Below are 25289 nucleotides of genomic sequence, written 5' to 3' on the forward strand. Positions count from 1 at the left end.
CAATTCCAGAGGATCCAATGTCCTCTTACCAAGGCACCAAATATACATGGCTCACAGATACACATGCAGACAAAACACCATATATATAAGATATAATAACATATTTAATTAAAAGAAATTAAAAAAAGAATTATCTTAGATTTCAGAAGAGCCTTCTAGCCTATTGTCTAAATTAACATATATCTCTGAAGTAAATTCATTGTGTCAAATTTCCTGTTTATAAGAAAATTGATAGGGGGCCAGTCAGTGGTAGTGCATGCCTTTAATTCCAGCACTTGGGAGGCAAAGGCAGGTGGATCTCTGTGAGTTTAAGGCCAGCCTTGTCTACAGAGTGAGTTCCAGGACAGCCGGTTCTGTTACACAGAGAAACCCTGTCTTGAAAAAAAAAAAAACAAAAAAAAAAAACAAAAAAAAAAAAAAAAAAAAACTGAAGAAAAAGAAAATGGACAGGAATAACACAGTCATACAGCCATTTAAGGGAACTCTGAACCTCGGTGGCAAAAAGACTCCATTACCACCTTTACACATGAAACACTAACCCTGAAGAATGCCTTTTCAGGAGTGAGAGTATAGTTCAGTGGCACAGCACTTTCCAGGAGTGTCTGAGGCCTTGGATATCACCCCACGTTCTGTAAAAAATAAATACATAAAAACCACCATCCTGGAGTGCTCAGATCAGCATTCATCTTATTTGTGTGTTTTTAACATCATTATAATTTATATCTTTTTAAAGGAAATCTCCATTGTTTTAAGAAAGACAGGCTCTGCCATTCCCAAATCAACATCCAAATGGAGAGCCACCACTATGGGAGGATAAGGAGAGATGACCCAAGGGGCCCTGAATTACTCTAGGGAAGACTCAATCTGCTGGGGGCAGAAGCAAGCCTGTGTGCCCCCACAGCCTCACTGTGGCCAAGAACGCCAGAGGCTTCCGGGTCTCCTGGAAGCCATTGCATTCTAATTGTAGTATTAGCACTCTCTGATTGCAGACAAGACTTTCCCTAGAAAATACAGATGACAAACTGTGCCAGACGGTGGCTGGGAGAATGATGAAAGCAGGGTGAGCATAGCACAGAAAGGCCATGAATCCCCTCAACCAAGCTAATTACAAGATGCAAACACCAGGATCCAGGGCTACTCCTAAATGACTGCTCTTCTCACCCCAAACCACATCTCGAAGCCTCTGGAGCCCCATTCTGATTCATGAGTTAAGTGGAATGGGGGAACAACTTAGACTCTAAGCCACATGTAATGACAGGGGAGGATGAGATTTCAAGGATGTCAGCCTTCTGCTCCAGCCTCTAGTGCCTCCTCCCCCTCACAGAGATGCTGCCCAGTTAGCCTCAGGGTGAGGTTGGGGGAAGCTCATGTATACTCTACCCTTTCTGCTCTGGGGCGAAGATAAATGCTCTCTCCATCCCAAGAAGCCAGAAAAACATGACAAATGTCTGAAAAGTTGTTTGCCCACCACCTCCTACCCTACCAAGCAGGAAAAGTGTCTCTAGGATGCCCACAGCTTCATCCAAAGTGAGGCTCCGTCCACTCCAATTAACTGCATCTAGAAGCTTAATGGAAACAACTCATTGTCATGGTGGCACCCAGACAGTATCAGGCAGACACTTCCTGATCAAGGGAGGTCGCACAAAAAGGCCTAAGTGCAGGGGAGAACCCCTGTGTTGTGTTGTGAAGTGGAAGGATACTTTCAGGACCTTCCAGAAGTCTTCACTGACTCCAGCCAGCTACAAGTTCCTGTCTCTCAACTCACAAACCAATCCTGGATTTTAGTGCAGACTCAAAGTCCTGAGCCTGCACACTTGAGAAAGTTCTGTCTCTGGCTTCATCCTCAAAATCAAGTCTAAATCAAGTGGGAGGGGTTAGAAGGCAAACATTTCAAATCTCTACATGTAATCCCTAAATGGATCCAAGCTTAAGAGCAGCTGATCAATGGGATGAAACCTAGCTGTATTGCTATTTTCCCATAAGTCTAGTCTTTTCTTAGTACTTTAACTACACTGTAAGCTTAACTGCGGACATGACAGGGAACACCAAGATGAAGGCATCTTGTGCTACTAGATGTCTGTAAATCTCAGCACTCAGGAGGAAAGACAGAGGCAGGATGCCACCATCTGAACAGATGTGGCCTCAACATAGGAAGGTTTGTAAAATGGACTTTATTTATTTATTTTTTGGGGTCTTAGGAGTTGAACCTAGTTCCTTCATAAATGCCTGGCATATAATTTAACTCTGAGACATATGGTTACCCACCCCCCACTTTTAGGGGGGTTATATGTTTTTTTTAAACTGGCACATAATAATCCTATATCTTGGGGTACAGTATGACAATTCAATACATGTATTGAATTTCAATGATCAGATCAAGGTGTCTGTTTGTGGCAGTTGGAATGAGAATGGCTGCCATAGATTCTTATGTTTGAATACTTGGTACCCAGTTGGTGCAACTATTTGTGGAAGATTTGGTGTGGCCTTGTTGGAGGAGGTGTGTCATTGTGGGTGAGCTTTGAAGTTTCAAAAACTTACACTGTTCTCAGTGAGTCTCTCTGAGATTTTTGGATCAAGATATGAGCTCTCAGCTGTTTCTGTGGCTGAGCTGTTCATTCTCCATCATTGGCTCTACCTCTCTGAAACTGGAAGTCCAATTAGACACTTTCTTTTCTTAGTTGCCTTGTTCATGGTGTTTTATCACAGCAACCGGAAGTAACTAAGACACTGGTATATCTGTCCTTTGGGGCATTTTTCATTTCCCTGTGATGCAAACATACAAAATTCTCTCCACCAGCTATTTTGAAATACACAACTAGTTTCCATACTTGCCCTAATATGCTATGGAACTTGAGGCTCCTTCCTTCCTACCTACTTTCCTTCCTTGCTTGCTTATTTCCTTCCTTCTGTAAGGTCTCACTGTATTGCTTAAGCTGACTTATTAGGGGGTAAATTTTTAAAATTACATTTATTTAGTATGTGTGTGTGTGTCTATGTGTATACATGCCATAGTACATGTGTTATGGTTGGAGAACAATTTGTAGGGCTTTCTTTCCTCATTCTATCATCTTGCTCCCAAAGCTTAAGCTCTAGTTGTCAGAATCGGTGGCAAAGACCATTACCCACCAAAACATCTAGTCCTAATGGGGCAAATTTAGGCCAATGAATACCATGGTTGCTTCCCACACTTTTGAGTAATCTAGAAGAAGGCCCATGCACCTGTGTGTTCCCAGTGCTCCTTGGGAATCTACTGTGTTGCTGGGCTGGAGACTCTGGTGCTGGAAAAACCAGCTGCTGGCACTGAGTAGGCACTGGAGAAATGAAAGGCCACACCTGGCCAGCAGCCCTTAAAGAGAGGTAACAGGGCCATAGCAGTAGCCATCCTCAGGGAAGAGGATGGGAAGAGGGGTGGGTAGGGAAAGGAAACCCCAGCATTGCACCAAGCAGCTGGCAGCTACTGTGTGAGCCCCGTAAGTCAAAGGTAGAACCATGTAGGACACAGGGCAAGTTCCTGTGAACTAACAGGGGACTTTAAGAAGATCCTGAAAACACCTTGCATTTTGTTCAGAGTCTCTTCAACCAGCAAGGTCCTCAAAAGACTGACTGTCTCTTCCATGACCAAGAAAGACAAAGCTGCTGCCTCCGCCTGTGGTCCTTCTCTAGAAACAGCAGCGCTTCAGGCTGGTGTAGAAGAGTAACAACTAAAGATTCATAAATCCACAGGAAGCTAGCTCCGAAAGTGCCACTGATGCCACTTAGCCCGCCATGGGCCCTCAGGGTGGCTTCTGCAGGGAGCCCAGGGAAAACTGAGCTTGTCACCCCAGCTGCAACCTGGCACTCTGGGCAACTACCATAATCGACAGACTGCTAAGAGCTTCGGAATGCGCTAATCTCCACAGTCCCATTTCACAGACACAGAGGCTGAGGGGCCAGCAGGTGAGGCCCCTGCCCCAAAGTCAGGCCAGAATTCAAACCCAGCCCTTCTGGAGTCCCAGATCCTCTGAGGGACTTTGCTTCCTCCAATGAAACAGTATCTAAGAGTTGACTATCAATGAAAGGTAAATGCTAGGAGAAGCAGGCTTAGACTGAGCAAGGCCTTAGATAGCTAGTTGCCCAAGCTGAGCTAGGCGGGAACTAGTCCAACTGGCTCTTGGTTGCCAAGTTCCACAAGACCAGGGTTGAGGGGTGGGAAGGGAGAAGGAAGGATGCCCAGCCAACAGCAAGGAGCCCAGCAGGCATCAGTAACTGCTGCTGGCTATCAATAGAAGAAAGACTACAAAAGGACAAGGTAGTAATCTCATGCCTAGGGCGTGAGCCCGTATGGCTGCTCCTGAGCTAAAACAGCAGCTTTCAACACCAAAACCAAGACCATCCAGGCTCCCAAAGAAGCAACTGTGGCAAGATGGCAAAAGCATTAAGCTATCCCGACCTGCATTCCACAGCCCTCCTGGCATAAGAGTGCAGCGAAATGTGAATGAGCTCTCCCAGGCACCTGCTACCCTGGGACTTTTCTACCTCCACCCTGTAGATTTACTTTCTATTAAAAACTTGTTGGCCCACAATGTGCCCATGGCTTGCCTTCCCCATTGTCTGGCTCCTAATTTGTGTTTTAACTTTGCCCTTTGTGAGCAGTCCACGTCATAAGATGTGGTGCCGGTTTAACACTGGTGGTGGGTCTCTAGTCCTGAACTTTCTTAGACAGGATGAGGCGCGTGCGTGTGGTCACGTGACCTCCGTATATTGAGGCTGTCGGCAACCTGAATGGTTCTTAAGCCCCGTCATCCCTTTTTCCAACCCAGCTTCCTCCAAGTTTGCCTACAACTCAATGTCATTTCCCTTCCCAACTTCCACATCTGTCAGGGCTCTACATCCTCTCTCCAGCCAACCAGATATGAAGCTTTTTATTGTAAATACACAAAATTTATTGTTTTTTTTTAAAAAATATAGCTAGATATACAAAAAAGTCTGACTTTAAACAAAGAGAAAATGATTATGATGTACACTGTTTAAAGGTTGAGCTGAAACAACACAGCATTATCCCATTGTGACTTCCGGTCCCGCTTATCTGTTATTTAAGGGTTAGCAAGATGCAGCATGGGAATGCTTGAGTGTAAGTGTTTTGCCCCCACAGTCTCCTCACAGGGTTAGCTCTACTGGATTATAGCTACCTGACACACCACAGAATCTTATGAGCCCCAAGAAATGAAATCCAAAAGCAATCACTAGACATCCACAAAACAGCTGGCAGATCACGTGCTACTCACAATTTTAATTAAAACTTACTACATACCTCCTACTTTCTAGGCCCCAACACATTACAGAAGTCTCAAGCCATCCTTGAAGATACTACCTAACAATGTTTTTTTTTTTTTGGTTGTTGTTTGTTTGTTTGTTTTGTTTTTTGTTTTCTTTTTACTTAACAGAAGAAAACACTATGTCAGGTGGACAGGTGCTTGGTCAGTATGAAAAGCAACACATTGAACAATGCTCACTGACAGTGTCAGGACATCTATTTCTCACACTGTGGACTTCTGTTTGTTTGTTTTTTAGACAGGGTTTCTCTGTGTATCCCTGGTCATCCTGGAACTCACTCTGTAGACCAGGCTGCCCTTGAGCTCACAGAGATCCCTACCTCTGCCTCCCGAGTGCTGGGATTAAAGGTGTGCACCACCACCACCTGGCTTAATATAGTCTTTGTTACCACATTTCTCTTCTCAAATTTGTCTGATACAAATAGCATATTCATCTATATCATCATGGCCCTTCTTTCAAAAGAGAACAATCCTGTCTCCTCAAAGTCATCATCACTTATGTATAATCCCTTGGTTATCAATCTGAATTATATATAGGGATATATACTACTAAATTTTATTTGATTAATTTGAAATTTAAACAAGGCACAAGCTCATATTGGTTTGGGACTAAATTTGACAGCCTGAATTCTATCCCTTGAAGCCACATGGGGGAAAGAAAGAACCAACTTCCACAAATTGCCTTCTGGCCTCCACATGTACACAGTGACATGTAACCTGCCATGTGCACACTTACATAAGTGTTTTTAAATGCCTCCTATGGCTTCTACAATATATACTTATAATTCACCCCATTAAAAATTTTGGCTTATAATTATAGCTTTCAAGAAAGCTAGAAAAGAGACTCAGGGTAGAATATCTACTTAACATGCAAAGAGCATTAGGTACAAGCTTCCAGAACCACAAAAGAGTATGATTTCATAAACTCAGAATATTAAGAAGCCCACAAGTGAATATTGTTAATGGTCAGCTATGCAAAAGCAGATGCTAAACTTTTGAAGATTCTACTTGACCCCTGCAGTCAGCCACCAAGGCTGCCATTCTCTGCCCTCATACATCCTGTAAGCCTGTCCCTCCTCAGTTCCCACCATTTACCAGGCCAGACACAGCTGTGAAAGTGAACCTGGATTGCATTGGGGATCTCAAGTTGTTGGGGCTGCCAGAGCTGTGGGATCTCTGCCAGGAAGTGGGACCAGCCCAAGCATGATGTGGTGTGACCAACAAAGACAGAAGGAGCCATCTAAGCCCTTTGACATCAGCCAGACAACTGTAGCATCTGGAGTTGGCCCTGTTGGGTTTTATTTCATTTTCGGTCCAGTATCTCCTCACTGTGCCCATGCCCCTCCATTTTGGAATGGTAATGTATATTCTGTACCTTGGCGTGTTAGAAGTAAGTGATTTGCTTTTTTATTTAACAGGGGGTTCCATTAAGAGATTGTCTTGAGTCTCAGAAGAGACTGAACTTTTGACAGTCTTGACACTGGTGGGGACTTTTGAAATTGAACTAAAAGCATTTTGCATATGATGTGGCTACAAGCCCATGAGGATCAGTGGGTGGAATGTGAGTTTCAATGGGAGTGAGCCCCATGGTGCATATATCTGAATGCTTAGTCCCAGCTAGTGAAACTGTTTGGGAAGGATTAGGAGGCCTTATTGGAGAAGGAGTGTCACTTAAGATGGTCTTTGAGGTTTCCAAAGCTCACTCTGCCCCCCCCCCAGTTCATGTTCATTCTTTCTCCTCTCCCTCTGCCTCTGCCTCATGGTTGTTGGCTCAACATTCAAGCTCTCAGATTCCTCCATCACCATGCTCCTGGTCATAATGGTCATGAACTCTAGCCCCCTAGAACACTGAGTCCCAATCAGTTTTTTCTTTTGTGAGTTGCATTTACCATGGTGTTTTGTCACAGCCATAGGAAAAAACTAAGCCACATTTACAATTAGTATATCAACCGCAGAAAGACACACTCAAAAACTTAAAAGACAAAAATTTAGGAATATTAAAAAGAAAAGACTTTGTGAAACCCATTGTGAAAGAGTTGACGGTTACAAGATGCCGTTTATGTGGAGGTTCTGTGGACAGACACTGAAAAGGCCTGTCATATTGCTGCCTGCAGAGGGGCTATAGCCAGTGGCCAGGGGCAGGGCACAGAGCTGTTGCCACCTTGTCTACTTTTTTACCCTAAATTTGTGTATGTGTTGCCCAGTTTTCATTGAAGTTACTTCCTGGGTCTTGGCATTTGGGCAGGATGAAGCTGGTAATGTGGAAGCTTTTAAAGTACTGATAGACCCCTAACCTTTCCAAAGGAGGTTCCTGACATGAAAACATCACTCTTAAAACATTGTTTTCACTCAGGCTTTAAGGTGGCAATATAGTTATACATCAAAACATTATGAGGGTCATATTAGTAGACTCTCCCCTCACACTGTATTCTGTCCACTGAAATGAGCCCAGTATCCATCTTGCTGTGAACATTGTTGGTGCTGTTTGTTTGGCCAGTAGAAAGACCCACGTTCAGTCTTTGTTTGTCTAAACAAAGCAAAGATCTTTTACTTAGGTCCCAGATTTATTAGGAGACATGCAAGCTTTAGGGATATTATGATGACCCACAATTCACATTTAAAGTACTGTGCAAAAGAAGTACACCAAAATAATATTTTTGGATGAGGAAAAAAAAATACACTCTACTGAGTAATCGTAACAAGAGCCCTCATTAAATGTCATATCATTTCCATGCTTTGGTTTGCTCTATTCACAGCTGTATAATTTAGTCTTGCAAGTAGCCATGTGGGTGGGCACTGACGAGGATAAACATCAATGTGGCTGAGCAGCTGAGCAGCTGAAACCTAGGTCGTCATTCATAGGTCACTACAGAGAAGATGAGCCCCATCTTCATGATCATGATCAGGACCAACACTCATTTAAAAGTAAAGCTGCCAAGGTCTGAAAGTGTAGCTCAGTGGTGCAGTATTTACCCAACACATGTAAAGTTTTGGGTTTAATACCTAGCATTATCAATGTGCCTGTGCACTGGAATACATACATACATACATACACACACACACACACACACACACTCCTGCTAGTATCTTAACTTGAATGAAATTTAGACAATATTTAAAGAGTTATTGCCAAGCAAGGCTACAGACTGGCACATGCCTATAAATCCAGCAACTCTACTCAAGGGGTTGAGGCAAGAGAATCACAAATTCAGTTCTGCCCAGACAATTTAGCAAGACCTTGTCTCTAAATAAATAAAACATGGTCAGTGGAAGAGCGATTGCCTACCATGAATGAGACCCACGGCTCAACTTATAGCACTGAAAACATAAAAAACAACAACAAAACTATTGCTTATATGCAAGATACTGGATTGTAGGGAGATTTGCTATACTGCAAGTTATATACTGTTATCCCCTGCCTATACTTGACAGTATGGTATTATGAGTTTAGAAATTTCCTAAAAGGGTAAACTTCATGCTAAAGATGATTACTGCAATAACAAAAGAATTATTTGCTTGCTTGACATTGCCAGGATACTGACTTTTAAACACACTAGCCGATACAGTTGCCTAATCAATAACATTGGTACTTCCTACTTAATGAGGCCGTTTTAGCTATTGGGTTTCATTCTCGGTTTAGTGCCACCCACTTCTGTGACTGAAAACCTTAACTCCTTACCTCACACTGACTTGAAATACTGCCATGCAAAGCTATACCTAGTCCATGCTGTGTTAGTCCATGTTGTGTTGATTTCTCCCCCCCCCCCCCCCCCCCGCCACCATCCCCTTGCACATCCCTCTAGCAGATGGAGTTTTGCCTGCATGTGTGTCTGTGTGAGGGTGTTAGGTCTTGGAGTTACAAACAGTTGTGAGCTGCCACGTGAGTGCTGGGAATTGAATCCTTTGGAAGAGCAGTCAGTGTTCTTAACCACAGAGTCATCTCTCCAGCCCCTATGCCTGTCATTTCTGTTTCCTCAACTTGAAGCTTCCCAGAGGCAGAGACATTGTTGCATTCACCTTCCCCATCTCCTACAGGAGCTAGAAAACTATCAGAAGGGGAGAGAGGACAGAAGTAAAGAATAGGAAGAACCCAGCTTCACACACACCCTCTCCCAGCTCTACATTTCCAGCCTGGTTAACAGGAATGGATTTCAGCCCCAAGGGCTCAGGATTAGGCAGAACATTTAATGAAACACACACACACACACACACACACACACACACACACACACACACACACGATGGCTGGTGTATGGTAAGTCCTCAGTAAACAGACTGAGGTAGCAGGAACAGTAATGGAGGCAACAGTGGCAGAGACAGGCTCACCAACACCAGATACTCGAGGTTCAACAGGCGACAATCAGAGACACCTGGGTTCTCTTATTAACGAATTAACTTGCTCATTAATACTTGCTAAATCATCATCATACCACATAAACAGCCCCCCTTTTCCCTATAAAGAGAAAAATATCCAATGACCCAATGACCCAAGCATAGTTCTCCAAGTGGCCTTCCACAAGAACAGGCCAACATTCCCCTACAGCCTAGGCTGTAGGTTGTACTAGATTCGGATCCTGTCCCTGCTTCCATGAGAGCACTATTAAACCCCCTTACTTCCCCTGACAGCCTCATTCACTGTCCCCTTCCATCTTCTATTCATTCCTTTATGTAGGAAGTACACATTTGTTCAACTCCAGACACTGTAGATCAGCTTGAGCACATAAGCTCTGCCCTCTGCCACCTCCCAAGCTGTGTCCTCTGCTCTCTTTCTTAGCCAGAAACTTGACTTACAGGCTTTTCTTATTCTCAAAGCTACCTCAAGATAACTGTCTTATTGTGAGCAGCAATGGCAGGGGTCCGGCAGTCAGATTGACAGGCTTGTAGCCCCAGTTCTGCCACACCCTTTTTATTTAACACTGGGCAGATTTCTGCTCCATACCACCACCCTCACCTTCAGAATGAGGGCAGCAACACCATGGTCAGGGTGCACACTTTTAATCCCAGGACTGGGAGGTAGAAGCAGATGGATCTCTATGACTTTGTCTACATAGTGAATTACAAGCCAGACAAGGATAGATCTACAAACCTATCTAAAAACAAACAAACAAACAAACAAACATTCAGTGGCCCCCACAGACAGTTAAGTTGGTAACTTCTCCTCACTTAGGGTAGATTGCAATGTCCAGGACTCAGTTTCCTCCTCCATAGCATGAGAAAGACACCAGGTGATCTAGGAGGTCACTACTGCCAAACCAAGACTCCATGACTTCCTGATTCAGGAGACCAAAGAGGCCTGATGTTGTCCAGCTCAGGGAACCAGATCACATTCTCTGCTGGGGAGGAGCCCCAGACTGGAAGAGCAGGAGCAGTCACCGGGCCACAGCCCTGAGAGGTAAGAGGAAGGGAGTTATATCCGGAAACTCGGAGGGAGACTCTGCCTCACTTTCACCAATTGGCAAATTCCTGGTGTGTGAGCAAAGCACAGATCTAGGACTAGAAGACTGTCTTCCCCAGATTTGCTCCTCAACTTTCTCCCCTCTGTCTTCTTTCCCCCAACCTAATACCCACACTCTAGATTAAATCAAGATTCTTGTAAGTGTGCACACATCACTGAGCCATATGGCCAGCTCTACAGAGTTCTCTTTGTGGGCATGCATGTAGATGTATGTTGGGGTGTCTCTCACTCCGTTCAATCACCTTGAGACACAAAGCCCTTGAAAGAAGCCCGACTCCTGTGCTCTTCCCAGCTGTGATAGAAGGGACAGCAGTGTCCTGCCCTCTTCACACCTGGCTTCTCACCTGGGGATTGTCCATGTACCAGAGGAGGCAGTTGGCCTGCGTGTCCAGGATAAAGTATCTCCGAAGGAACTTGCCAGTGTTCTCATTGTCCTCAATATCCAGGAACCCACAGATTCGGTTCTGCCGATCCACATAAGGCATTCCTGGGCTCTGATCACATCACCCTGCACAACATGAGGAGAGGCAGGTGAGGAGGTTAAAGTAGGCTCGGAGAGCTAGCATGCGCCTCACCTGTCCCAGGTTTGACACACCTCTGTGACACGCTGGGCTCCTCGCCACCAGCTTCCTTCTTTAGTCCCCAAACATCTACCCCATTGAACCCTGGGAACGCCTACCAACTCTATTGATGACTGTTAATGAAACCCATTAGAACTGACTCAGCTAATTTCCCTGAGGCCCTACTGTGTGCTGTGCATGGAATCAGACATTCTACATCCCTGGAGGACTTGGCTATGCACAGTGTACGCATGTGCACCAAGAGCCTCAATTTAGTCAGTATTCTTCCTGGTCACCGCTGATTCCTTTCTAGTCATTCCAGGCCCCAGTTCCCACATCTGGGAAGTGGGAATAATCATGGTACCACACCTTATTAAACCTCTGGCTGTGAGTTAAGTTGGAGGTGTACAAGAAGCCATTCCTGGCCCGTCAGTCATTACTCTGCACAAAGCTTCCATAAGTAGTTGATAACTCATTTTACACATAGAAACACTCTCAAGGAAGGTACCTCAACAAAATTTGGTCAGGAATTTAGGCATAAAGGAGCTAGAGCATCCAAGGATTAAATGCCACTAATGGTAGGTTTCCAGAGCCTCTAGCCAAAGCCGCCCTTAGCCGTCCTTGCTGCTGATGCCCCTCTGCTGTAGTGACTCAACTGTGCCCTGTAAGAACTCATATGCCACCCAGCGGTGGTGCTGCACGCCTTTAATCCCAGCACTTGGGAGGCAGAGACAGGCAGATCTTTGAGTTCAAGGGCAGCCTGGTCTACAGAGTGAGTTCCAAAACAGGCTCTAAAGCTACATAGAGGAGGAATCCTATCTTGAAAAACAAACAAATTCATGTGCCAAAGTCCTAACCTCCATATCTCAAAATATGACTGGATTTGGGAGGAGGGATTTGGCTTTTTTGTTTGTTTGTTTTTATTTTTGTTTTGAAACAGGGTCTCACTCTGTACAGCTCAGGCTATCCTAGGCTATCCTCAGACTTTCAATCCTGATGCCATAGCCTGTCAAGTGCTGAGGTTTTTGGTATGTACAACCATGTCCAGTCACAGACAGAGTCTTTAAAGTATTACCATGTCATAAGGGGCCCTGGTCCTTTACAAAATCATATCTTTGGAGATGACATTTGGAACCCAAAGGCCCCAGAAATAAGACAATGAAAGATCTAGGGAGAAGACAGCCATCTATAAAAGGAGAAAGGCCTAAAACACCCCTTCATCTTCTACCTCTGGCTTCCATATAGTGAGAAAATACATTTCCATTGTTTAAGCTATCAGGCTGTGGTACTTTGCCATGACAACCTGAGCTAGATTCCTACAGCTACCAAATGCCTACAAATTTCATTTTGCAGATTGGCATAATGCATTCCTGGACTCTGCTCACATCACCCTGCATAGGAGGGGGAGGGGGATTGAACAAGAGGGCGAAACAAGCTTTATCTCAGGACCTAGATAAGCCTCACCTGGCTTGACTCATCTTAGTTCAGGACTGGGAGAGAACAGAAAGTAGAAATAGCAAGTCTCCAGGCTTGAGCACCTTCCCTGAGTCCAGAACAGGGCCTCTGGCAATGTAAGAATAGTCACAGGTCCTGGCCAGAATGCACTACAGGAAAGGGTGAGAGTCCCCAAGCCCCCAGAGGTGAGAAACAGCCAAGACACCTGGCCTGGACCCATGCCCATGAGGAAATAGGACAGAAATCCTACAGGGCTACAAAGCACTATGTCCCCTTCAGGTCCCCAAAGCCATATAACATCCAACCCTGAGCCTGACTACTTACTTCAACAGAGCAGGGTTCACACAGTCCCAGCCAGTGGCCCTGCAGTCAAGCAAAGTGTGAGGTGGCTGACAAAAGTCCCAGGAAGCAATGGGACTCATTTCCAGGTGATACATGCTCACAAGTGCTGGCTTGTAGGGTGGCATATTCTCTCCCGCTGGCTGCAATGAGCCTGCAGTACTGAGAGGGTCCCCCAAGAAACAAGTGCCACATACATTCACATGCACACACACAGATACCAGAGATCCCCAAGGTTCAGGCATGTGCTGGCCGGGTCCCCAAGAGGGACAGAAGCTGCAGCCATCCAGAGATCTTAAGGAATGCAGGGTCAGAAGAATAAAGGAGATAGCAGAAACAGCCAAGACAGTACACAGCATAGCTAAAAAGGAAGTAGAGGAGGTGAGAAAAGGAAAAAAAAGTAGGAAGAAGAGGTTTTGAAAAGGAAGCAAACTGTGTAGCAGAAGTGAAGGCTGTGGAGGGGTGGGGGAGGGGCGCCCCAAACAAGGTGATGTCACCTACTTAGAGTTGTTATCCAGCTCCGGTCTCAAAGCAGAGCAAGTCTGAATTCAGAGAAATGGAAAAGCCAAGGGTTAGGGGATGCTTTCGGGAGTCACCCAGAACACATCCAGGACGGAGGGACAGTGAAGGCCTGGGAAAACATATGGCCTGCCCAAGGAGCAGAGGCCTTGAGGAGAGAGACTGTGCTTGGTGAGGACAAGGGAGACAGCAACCCACCCCACCCCCAAATTCGAGGCAGATTCCCTGGATGCCAACACAGCTCTGGAAGCAGAAAATCCAGAGGTCACTGGGCTCTGGCTACTCCAGGGAAATCTCTGCCTACTTCCATCTGAAGCAGGGTCTCCCGGTGTAACCCTGGGTCACCGAATGCAGCCCAGGCTGGCCTCTAATTCTTTGTGCTCCTGCCTCAGTCTCCCTAGTACTTGCTAGAATGACATGCCTGTGCCACCATGTCCAGTGGAATGTCAATGAGAGCACATTCAGCTGCCTGGGAGAACAAAGCTGACTGACTCCAAGCCAGCTGGGCAGCCCAGTGTCTACAAGCGCTGGCTTTCCAAGCTCCCATTTTCAGCCTGCAGGATTTTACCAAGGTCTGCTTCTTCCTCAGGACAGGGGCTGGAGAAGGGCCTCTTTCTCCAGAACTTTACTTCTGTTGAGGGACTTCCCAAGCACATGGATCGACAGTGTGGGATGGCCATGCACCAAAAGGAAAACTCTGAAGCAGAAGTCTGCTTACAAGACCCAGATTGAACTCTGTGTGTATGTGTGTGTGTGTGTGTTGGGGGGTGGGGGTCCTCAGATGGCCATGGCCTAATGCAGCTGGGGGGGGGCAGCAGATCTGCAGGAGCACCAGCACAATATGGAAATGTTATGACTACTCCACTTGTTCATCAACAGTTTTTAAAGATTTCAGAACATTAATGAATTGATTGCAGTATGACTTACTTAATCATATTCCTATTACCAAAGTCTATTACAAATAATACCAAAACTTCATATTTTGTGCACATTTTCTTTGACAATGAAAAGAGCATATGTTAAAGAAAATATGGGGAATAGAGAAATGGCCTATGGTTAAGAACACTTGCAGCTCTTGCAGAGGGCCTGGGTTCAGCTCCCAATGCAAACATGGCAACATGCGTACATACAGGCAAAACACATAATACACATAATACACATACACAGGTAATACACATAAAGCCAAAACAAATCTTTTTTTTAAAGTACATGATTAGAACCTAAACTATATGATCTTATCATTGAGACCTACTATAAAATTACTTTCTAAAAATATTTGTTGCAACTAACCATTAATCACTCTTATTAATTCACAGACCTTTTTCTAGACAAGAGCTCACTATGTAGCCTTGGCTGGGCTGGAACTCAGTATGAAAGCCACACTGATGTTAAATTCACAGAGATTCCCCAGGCCTCTACTAGGATGGAGAACCTACACAAACATGTCTGGCTATATCTTACACTACTTGAAACTGTTCCTAGTTTGAAAAGTATAATGATGACTAGTGAGAGTGAATGTTCAAATTTGTTTCTTGTTTCATGTATTTTAGGCTTGCGCATGCGCGTGTGCACACACACTTACAAACACACTCATACACACACGAACCCATGCACATCTCAGCCTCCCAGGGAAGTAGGTGTCCCTAAGCAGGAAGTTTCATGATGATCCAGATGTACTGGGTAGAATTTAAGTTGTAAGGATTGCTATAAATGAAAAGTAAGTTATATATTTTCCTTAGGGTGAAACATCTTTACTCCAAGGAGTTGGGAAGCAGAGGCAGGAAAATCTCTGAAGTACAAGACCAACCTGGTTTATGTAATGAGTTCCAGGCCAGCCAGGGCTACATAGTGAGACCCTGAATTTACAAAATAAAAAATTCCAACAAAAAAAAGTGAAATTTAGAGAAAGCTAATAATCAGCAGCAGGGAGTGGGCTGGCCATTCTACTGGAATTCCTGACCAGGATTTACTAGGCAATGAGCAACACTTGTGATAGTGCAAGGTTGATCATTCTATCCACTCTATCATGTAATGAGAGGCCTTTAGAGGCTCCTCTGTCAAAACATTTCTTCAACCACTGAATATGCAAACCCAGAAATTGTGAACTTTAATAGGCCTATATAATAGAGACAGATGGAATAGAGACTTAAGCAAGTAGACCACACACCGGGTGGGAGACAGAGGCACCAAGAAGACCTCTGCCCAAAACAGGTGTCGTTCCCTTGAGCAGGTGGGGGTCGTAAGATTCTTACACAGCTGGGACAAGGAGGTGACCTTTCCAAAAAGCAGTTTGGGAGTGTGCAACAAGACAGCTACAAATGTCCCTGCCCTTTGACCAAATCATTCTAGTTTTAGGATTCTATCTAAATTAATAGAAAGAAACAGAAAGATGAAAACTACAATCAAATTTACAAAACTTGAAAATGACCCAAATAGCTCAATGATCAAGAAATAATTCAATTCTCAGACACTCAAGTATATTAAAAGTATTGTACAGCTCAGAGTGCTTGGATGACAGCCACACACTGCTGTACCTGGCCATGTCTACAGGTGCTTGAGATTTGAATTCATGCTTGCACAGCAAGCTCTTTAGCAACTAGGCCATCTCCCCCAGCCTATTCGCAAATAATTTCTAATGAACCTTAGAAATCCATCATATCAAGTGTTTCAGAGATATAAAATGTTGCATACATCAATTGTGTGGATGTCATTCTTATTCTTAGATGCAGATTTTTTAAGACTAGATTTAAAGTCACCAAAATATTAACAGTTATTATTATTAACCATAATACAGAGGACTCTTGTATATGTTTTTCTATATTTTTTCTATAGTAAATAGGTGTTAACTTATTTACAGAGGGGAAAGTTAGGTCATTCCACAAACAGTCCCACCAGCAGTAGTTGAGGTTCTCAATCCATTGTATAAGTTGTAGCCCACAACCTCAACTAAAATGCAGTTCTCTTGCAACTTGTTGGCATTTCATAGACCCCAGTCTAATAAAACCAGTGTCTGAATCAACCAAAGCCAGACGCCTGCTGTAAGGGTACCCTTCCTCCATCCTTTGGAGGTTTCTTGTGTCCTGCTGCCAAAAACTCTTAGAGGATCACCTTCCCTTGCTGGTTTGTTCTTTACTCTTCCTCTTAGGAGGGTCCATGTCCCTGGATCTAACCAAACACGACAGCCCATGTCTTTGCTTCAATATCTGATCCACAGGCAACCACAATTCTAAAGGAAGGAACTAGAAATTCTCATAAGAGCCCCTAGGAAATCAAGTGTGATGGCTCATGACTACAATCACAGCACTTGGGAAGCTGAGGCAGGATTGCCATGAGGACCTGGCCAAACTGGGCTTGACTCAAAACAGCAAAAACATCAAAAAAGCCACCAGAAACACAATGACTTTTCCTTGTTAAAACTTGGGAGAGCTGGGGAAGTGGCCCAGTCAGTAAAGTCCTTAGGTGCAAGCATGTGTGAGTTCAATCTCCTAAACCTGTAAAATGCCCGTGCTGTGGTGTGAGCCTCTAGTGCCAGCAAGTGAAGAGGAGCAGGCAGATCCCTGAGGCTGCCTGGTCAGCCAACCTCACCTAATTAGTGAGTTCCAGGTCCCAGTGAGAGACCCACTCTCAAAAAAGAAGGTGGAGCTGGGACAACGTCTCTGTAGGTAAAGAGCTTGATATGCACCATGAAGCCCTGAGGTCAGATCCCCAGCACCCATGTAGAACTTGTGCAGAGGTGCACATCTGCAACCCAAACACTGGGGTTGGAGACAGACAAGCATATAATAGGGACTTGCTGGCCAGCCAGTTTAGCTCCAAGCTCCAGAGCTCAAATAAATAAATAGATAAGGTGGAGAACAGCAGAGGAAGAAATGCATTGTGGACTTCTGGCACCCAGACAAACATGCAGATAAAACATGAAAATGAATACACACCCCAAACAGCAAAACAAATAAAAAATCCAAGATGGCTGGTTCCTGAGGAACAACAATTTGACCTTTGGTCTACATACAAACCCATGCAACACACACACACAGACACACACGCATACACATACTACAATAATATGATAAAATAAATGGCCACCCCAGACATAGTCATGCATGCCTATCATCCCAGTACTTGGAGGTGGAAGCTGGAAAACCAAGCTCATCCTCAGATATAGAGTAAGTTTGAGACCAGCCTGGGCTACGTGAGACCTTGCCTCAAAACACCAAAAATATAATGAAATAAAAAACTAACCAGGTATGATGATGTCACCTGTAGTCATATCTACTTGGGAGACTGAGACCTGAAATGCAGGAGTTTGTAGGCAAGCTGGCTAATAAATTAATAAATAAAATTAAAAGAAAATAAACAGGGGCTGCAGAGATTACTCAGTGGTTAAGAAAATTTGTTGCTCTTGCAGAGGATCTGGGTTCAATTACCAGCACTGACATGGCCACTCACAACCATCCAGAACCCTCGATCCAGTGAATCCCACAGGCAAACACAGTGCACGTACATGCACACAGGCAAAACACTCATACACAGAAACAAATCTAAAACTGTTTAATCAAATATTCAGCTGTAAGAAAAGATGGACAGACAATTCAATATTTTAAGTTAAAATCTATAGAGAGCTGGGAATGTTGCTCAGGTGGTGAAGTGCTTGCCTAGCAGGAACTGGGTGATCACTGTAGGTCATCCTTACAATCCCAGCACACTAGGAAGTGGAGGCAGGAAGATCAGAAATTCATCCTCTACACTATATTGACTTTGAGGCAAGCCTGGGCATGTCTCAAAGACATGAGACATTGTCTCAAAAGAAACAAAAACTATAGAGTTATTAGATGATGCAAGCTGCAATTTGGCCATGACTAAAGAAGTTTCCTAAAATACACACACACACAGACACACAGACACAGACACACACACACACACACACACACACACACACACACACACACACTTGGAATGGACCTTCCCTATAACAGAGATTGATAATGCCTCTCAGATACCATACGTAACAAATAAAATAACAAGCCCGCTGTTGGTGGTGCAAGCCTTTAATTCCAGCACTTGGGAGGCAGAGGCAGGTGCATCTCTGTGAGTTCGAGGCCAGCCTGGTCTACAGAGTTAGTTCCAGGACAAGGTCCAAAGAAATACAGACAAATCCTGTCTCAAAACAAAACAAAACAAAACAAAAACAAACAAACAAACAAAAAAACAGGTGTGGGTTGCCTTTTGAGTTGTTGGTCAGTGGGGTCCCAGAGCCTTTGCCAAAGCTCTGTTACCCTCTAGAACTTAATGGTTCAACCCTTTTGCTAATGATGCCACATACTTGAGTCATAGAATATGTAGAAGTCAAACTGGTACTAACTTGGAAGCTTTATCCTTATTGGCCTTTCCTAGTGCCAAAAGGTTCTACTTATGCTAGAAGAAGGGGAAAGTATTCAACTGTGAACCCTGCTAGCTACAGGAGTGACTGACCTGGCAAGATACCCCACTAGTGCAACAGTGGCATGACTGTTATGGGAGAAATCGACCCTTCCTGGTAGGATTTAAAGCCTGCTCCACAAGAGAGAACTTATGCCTGATACTGTTAACTTGGCCAACAAACTCATGACTGGTTAGGTCATGGGTCCTAAGGGAGAAACTAATACTATTATTCTGCCAAATGGACACAGTGTTAAACTGTTCCCCTCCCCAAGTTCTCATCTTTATACCTGTGGGTTAGTGTGTATCTCAACTCTTACAGATAAGAACCCAGAGTGCTCAGAACTAGAGAGATGGCTCAGTGGTTAAGAGCACTGATTGCTCTTCCAGGGGACCCAAGCTCAATTCCCAGCATCCACATGGCAGCTCACAACTGTCTGTAACTGTAGTTCCAGGGGACCCAACATGCTCACACAAACATACACATAGGCAAAACACCAATGCACATAAAACAAAAATAAATAAGTGATTAAAAAAGAAGTTAGATAGAGTGCTCAGCTCTAAATGAGGTGTCTATATTATATCCCCCCTTCCCAAGGCTCAGGGATTGGCATGGGAGTGGGAGGGCTTCAGGACTATAACAGCCAGAGGTAATAGACATTTGCCTCGAAACATAATTTGTTGTGCATGGCAGTATCACTATACACATGAACTTACAGTGGCTGTGGCTGTGTACGCACAAGACCTGCATAACATCAAGCCAACTAAAACCCCAGCACTGACAGAGAAGAACTTATGAAGTCCTACTCCAGCTGAGAAGCCACAGATGACTAACCCATGTTCCAGTAGATGGTTCTACACTCATGCACACCCAGGCAGCACTAAGTAGATTCAGTGGAGGGGAAGGTGTTGTAATGAAGTTGGGGGGAGATGGAGAGGAACTGAAGAGAAGGGAATAGAGGATGGATTTGATCAAAGCACATAAGCATAAATGAAATTTTAAATAAGAAAGAAAGTTGTGGTTTGGGTCAGAGTACAGCTAAGTTATAGAATACTTGCCTAGCATGTACTTCTTCCCCCATTAACAAGGCAGGAAATGTTAGCATTTGCCTGCATCAGCTCCTTGAGTCTTGAGGTAGTTAATGTGGTTTGCAATATAGAGGATTCATTTGCTAGACTATTCTGGTGTGTGTGTGAAAAGAGAGAAAGTAGTAACAGAAAGCATGCCTTAATGGTATTGCCCACCTTCCTACAAAATAATAAACTATAATCCCAGTTCAAAACTGATTCATTTGGAGCTACAGAGATGGCTCATCTGTTAAATGTGCTTGCTACTCTTTCGGAAGACCCAAGTTTGATTCCCAGCACCCACATTGGGTAGCTCACAACCATCTGTAACTCCAGCTACAGGGGATCAACAGCCACTCCAAACCTCCTTGGGTATTTACACACATTGATACATAAACACACGCATGCACACACACACACACACACACACACACACACAAAGCTTTACTAAGAATTTTCTCTTTGTAAGAATTTTTTAAGAGTCTTTTTTGTTCATATTTAGAGATTTTTCTCTCACATTAGTCTACATTGACAAGGCAGGAATTTTCTAGAAGTATGATCTAGTAAGAATAAAAATAGTACTTCTTGATCTGTCCTCCCCTTTGCCCTCCAAGAGCAGAAGACAGGGGTAGTCACAGCAAGGAGTGATGGCACTGACCTGAATCTGCTAAACTCCGAAGAGAGAAAGTGTACAGGAAATGACATCAGAGGTCTCAGACAGGACCTGGGTGTGGAGTTAAGAGCAGCAACTCTGCATTAGAGTTCACACCTACTCCATGTACAATGTGCCACATATCTACAAAGGCTGGACAATGCAACAGCCCCGTGAAAACAAGAGCATGCATCACTCCAGAGCTAACCCCCTACCCTGGCCAAAGAGCAGAGCCTGGGTAGTGCGAGGGCATGAGTTTCAAGAATCCCACTACAGTATCCTCGCATTTTACAGTGGTCACAAGAGCAAATTCCAAACTATGGATGGAGGAGGAATAACACTAGAGAGAAGGGAATGTACCGAGTCCCAAGTCCCCAGTGGAAGCCTGGGTGAGGAATGCAAACATCTTCAGGAATGGGGAGGTTCAGAAAGGGTGCCACCCCTCTGACCCTGAGACAGCCCAAACTCCTCTCCATCCCAGTATTTGGGGGAGGAGGAGGAAGGCAGAGAGTGGAGAATCAAATTTTAAAAGGAAAGAGTATTGGAGGGAAGACAAAAGAAGGCAAAGCCAATGGGCTATTTAAACTTCATGACCTCTGTTCTCATCCGCGTTGGGAGAAAGTGCAGTTGGTGGGCCATAGGCAAGAAAGACTCACCAGATCACCTTCCTAGAAAGGTCCAGGAGCAGGCAGGCAGCCACATCTGGGATATAAATAGCCCAGAGAAGCTGAGCTCCACAGTGTTCAGGACCTGAAAGCCCCCAACATAGGAGACACAAGAAACCCCCTGGAGGAGCTTCCTCCTGGCAGCTGCTTAGGACAGCAAATACGAAGCGCCATTACTTTTCCTCTGCTGCCATTGTCAAAGTGTACATCACGGCCTAGGTGTGTCTGTTTAAACCTTGTCTAGATTTAGGGAAGGAAGAAGGGCTGGGTGTGGCAAGGCAGATAAAAGCAGGTGACAATGATCAACGTGTGCATTTTTGTACTTTGGAGAGAGACAGAAAGAGAGAGAGAGAAAGAGAGAGAGAGAAAGAGAATGCACAAAAAAAGAACTGGGCTGACTTCAGTTACCCATCTACATGTCAAAGGAAGCTATAGATGGCTTGAGCCAGCAGAACTTGGGTCCAAACATGGACAAACCACTGAATTCTTCTGGGCCGGTTTCCTCATTTGCAACACAGATAACCACTCTGAGGATTAAATAAATAATATGTTGGAAATTCTTAACCATAAATACCAGGAAAATGCTGTCTTTTAATCTTGTGTGTTAAGTGGGAAAGCATGCTTCAAACTCGAGAGGTTCTGAGAGGCAAGATTGGATCAAAGATCTTCCAAACACAGTCCCCCAAAAGACAACATTCCTCTTCCTCAGTGGTCCCATCTTCCCAGTTAATTTTCTCTCGGTAATGGTCGTGTGCTGGGCAGGGCTGGGGTTTTTCTCCCTTACAGGCTGTCACACTGCAGTGTTTGTTCTGCTTCCTTCCTTTCCAAAGCCTAGCAGATTAGACTGCTGAGTCCCTTCCAGTTTACCAAGACAGACAAGAAAGTGAAAGTAGGGCTACCCAAACCGCTGGTGGTGGAGAGAGGCTCACCAAGAGAAGGTGCGGCACCCAGGTCAAAGTCCTAGCAACCAAGCCCTTAGAGAGGACAGAATAAACACAGTCTTATTGCTTTCTGAGACCCCCAAGACAATAGTGGTCTACTCTGTGGTCTACGTCAAGTTAAATCTGAGCCATTCGGTCTACAACAGGGGCATCGCCCAACTGTGCACCTGCATGGCAACAGCACAGGACATGAAAGATGTGCCATGCTCCAACTGTGTTGTCTGTCTGGTGTCCCAGCACTTTCAGCAAGCATCTGGGAGGAAGTCAGTGAGGCTTGGCTGACCAGCTAACACTTGTCTTCCTGGCCCACCGGCTGTGGGGCTGGGGGCATTTACAAGGCAATCTCTCTGTCTTTGAGATATACTCTACTGTCTCCTTTCCCATACTTGCAGATTCAGTTCATCAGTAGCCAACAACAGAACCGTGTGTGTGTGTGTGTGTGTGTGTGTGTGTGTGTGTGTGTGTGTGTGTGTGTGTTGATTCTGGGGGTTGATTCTGTCCCCCAGTAAAATACTAAGTTGAATAGATAGAGTTAAGCTCACTGGGATGACATGAGGAAGGCTGCAGGCCCCACTTCCTTAGGCAGAACAGAGAAGCAGCAAGCACCATGCAAGGGAAGAGAAAAGAAGGGTTTGCAGTCACCCTCCACCAAAGAGCAGGCTGCTCTCAAATCAATCTCTAGAAATTGCCAGGCATGAGGTAGGTAAGGATCCCACGGTCGGCCAGCTAAAACTCCACTAGGAATACCACAATCTGTAAAAAAGAAGTTTGCAAATATAGACAAAGCACTCTCAGTCTAAAGACAACAAACAGCTAGAGGGAACCCTCATGACTCAGGTTTGATGCTTGCCATTCTTCTGTTTGCTGTCAGGCAAAGCTTTCATTCATTTGCTCAACAAAAGTTACTCTTGCTAGAACCCTGGCTCAGGCAGCACCTAAGGGAAGTAAGACCTGCCATGACGATTATGCTATACACACACACACACACACCCTTCTCTGGTCTCTCCAAATATCAGGGACTTGAGCTTGGTATTCTAGGTGCTCTGCACAGCCAGGGTCCTCCACTAGTCTGCTGGCTCCCAAAAGACTAGGCTGAGATTCCCCATCACCGATCACTTACTTCGTTCTTATTACCCAAAGCAAGTCATTAAATGCAACTAAGTTGAAGATAAAACTTCTACCCTTGCTTAGGTGTTGCTGAAGGCTTTGTCTTCCCCCTCGGAAGGGTGCAGACAACAAAGAACAGAGAAGGGGGGAACGACTTGGAACTTCAGCCCCAACTACAAAGCAAAGTGACCCCAGGAGTCATAACTGGTTCAGACTCCCCCTGCTCCTCCTCTAGTGTTTGTACTCGTCTGAAAACTCTTTTGAGTCCGAACAGAAAAGAGTCACAAACGGGAGATGCTCAAGAAGGAAGGAAGCCTTTAAGGTGAAAGACTCGGGCAGGACTATCCACGGCAGAGGTGAACACGGGTACCCTGGGCATGCCCTGATACTTTTTTCTTCCCACACAACCTGGCCTAATCCCTCCTTTCTTTTTCTTTTTCTCTTTTTCTTTTCCTTTTAAATTTTAACGGCACAGTCTCCGAGGCTGAGCAGAACAGGGAAGCGAGGACGTTGAAGGGGACAGAAAGCAAGCTTCCCCCTCGAAAGGGTTACCAGACCTGCATTTTCCACCAAGTCACCTCCATTGCCAGGAATCCCAGAAGCCCATGGCCGGACCAGACGAAAGGAGGAGTCTCCCCGGGGTAGCATTCTAGGCCCACCAAGTTAAAAAGGAGTGAAAAGGAAAAGGAAGAGGCTCCAGCACCCAACTCGTGCCCGAGGGACTTGCCTGGGATGTTCTCTGCGCTCCTTCCCTACCTGCTGCCCGGGCAGTCGTAGCGGGGCTACTACCCCAGCGCTAGCACCACGGTGGAGTTTCGCCGCTGCAAACGTGAGAAAATGCAGCTCCGCAGGACACCGCCCCCACACGCCCCACCCCACAGCCCGACCCCTGGCGGTGGCGACCTTGGTCACCCTGAAGGCGCCAGTGCACGGGAGGAGGGGCTGCCCTCGCGGCTTTCCTAGGAGCTAGGGAGGTCCCCCGGATCGCGCCACCTCTGGTCGCCGTCCACCACCCGGACTGGCGCCATCAAGCCCGCGCGCTCGCTCCCCGCGGACGGGGCCCTTGCGCCGCGCTCCTCTCCACCCGACTCACCGCGCGGTGCGCAGCAAGGGTCGCATCGGGTCCCAGGGCACTGCGTCTCAGGGCTGCGGCTCCCCGCCTGTCCAGCCGCGCTCTTTTCCTCTACCCTCCGCCGTCCTCCAGGGCCGTCTCTTGAGTCTTTTTTCCGGGTTAATTACGTTTCGCATTAAAGTAAAACCCAGCCCCGGATGTGAGTACAATGCTCCGCGGGCCTCCGGGGGAGGAGAGGGGTGCGGGGACCGCGCGGGGACGGCGGAGGGGGTGGTGGGTGGAGGGGGGATGTGGCCGGGCCGCAGCAGGTGTCCGCGTTGGAGTGCGAGACCTACACTTCACGAGCCTACTCCGCAGAGCGCATCCCGCTCAGCCGGTGATAGCCCGGGAGAGCGAGGGGGCGTTGGGTTTAGGGGAGGAGAGAGGAGTGCATCTCCCTGAGATCTGCAGTGCACCCCAAGATACCAGTAGGCCGCTGGCTCTCTGACCCGGCTTGCCCGTCCCTTCTCGGAGCACGGAGCTCAGTGGGAAACAGAAGCCTGGATTTGATAGGTTTGGCCTAGGGTGACCGGACAGAAGTGCTTCCTCGCCCTGCAGCCACACAGCAACCCATAGGTATCAATCCCGTGCCGGATGAGGAAACCGAGACTCTAACACATTAGGTAACATGCTCTGGGTCCCCAGTCAATAGAGGGCAGGTCTGTCCGGTCTGACACAGGCCTTCCTCGT

At 45.7% G+C, this 25289-nt stretch overlaps 1 protein-coding gene across 2 annotated transcripts in view; it reads right to left on the reverse strand.

The window, feature by feature from the left end:
* The window catches only part of Plekha2 (pleckstrin homology domain containing A2), a 53097-nt gene extending 28221 nt beyond the window's left edge, over window positions 1–24876 (reverse strand). The window contains exons 1-2 of one of the 2 annotated variants that reach the window (XM_051182169.1): window positions 24582–24876; window positions 11112–11275 (exon numbers count right to left, since the gene is read on the reverse strand). In XM_051182169.1, the coding sequence (XP_051038126.1) occupies window positions 11112–11252 (141 nt within the window). In that variant the 5' untranslated portion in view covers window positions 11253–11275; window positions 24582–24876. The remainder of the gene's footprint in view (window positions 1–11111; window positions 11276–24581) is intronic. The other variant, XM_051182168.1, reaches the window with a different exon arrangement.
* Window positions 24877–25289: the final 413 nt, after the last annotated feature.

The sequence above is a fragment of the Phodopus roborovskii genome, unplaced genomic scaffold (assembly GCF_943737965.1).
Source record: "Phodopus roborovskii unplaced genomic scaffold, PHOROB, whole genome shotgun sequence".
Taxonomy (NCBI): domain Eukaryota; kingdom Metazoa; phylum Chordata; class Mammalia; order Rodentia; family Cricetidae; genus Phodopus; species Phodopus roborovskii.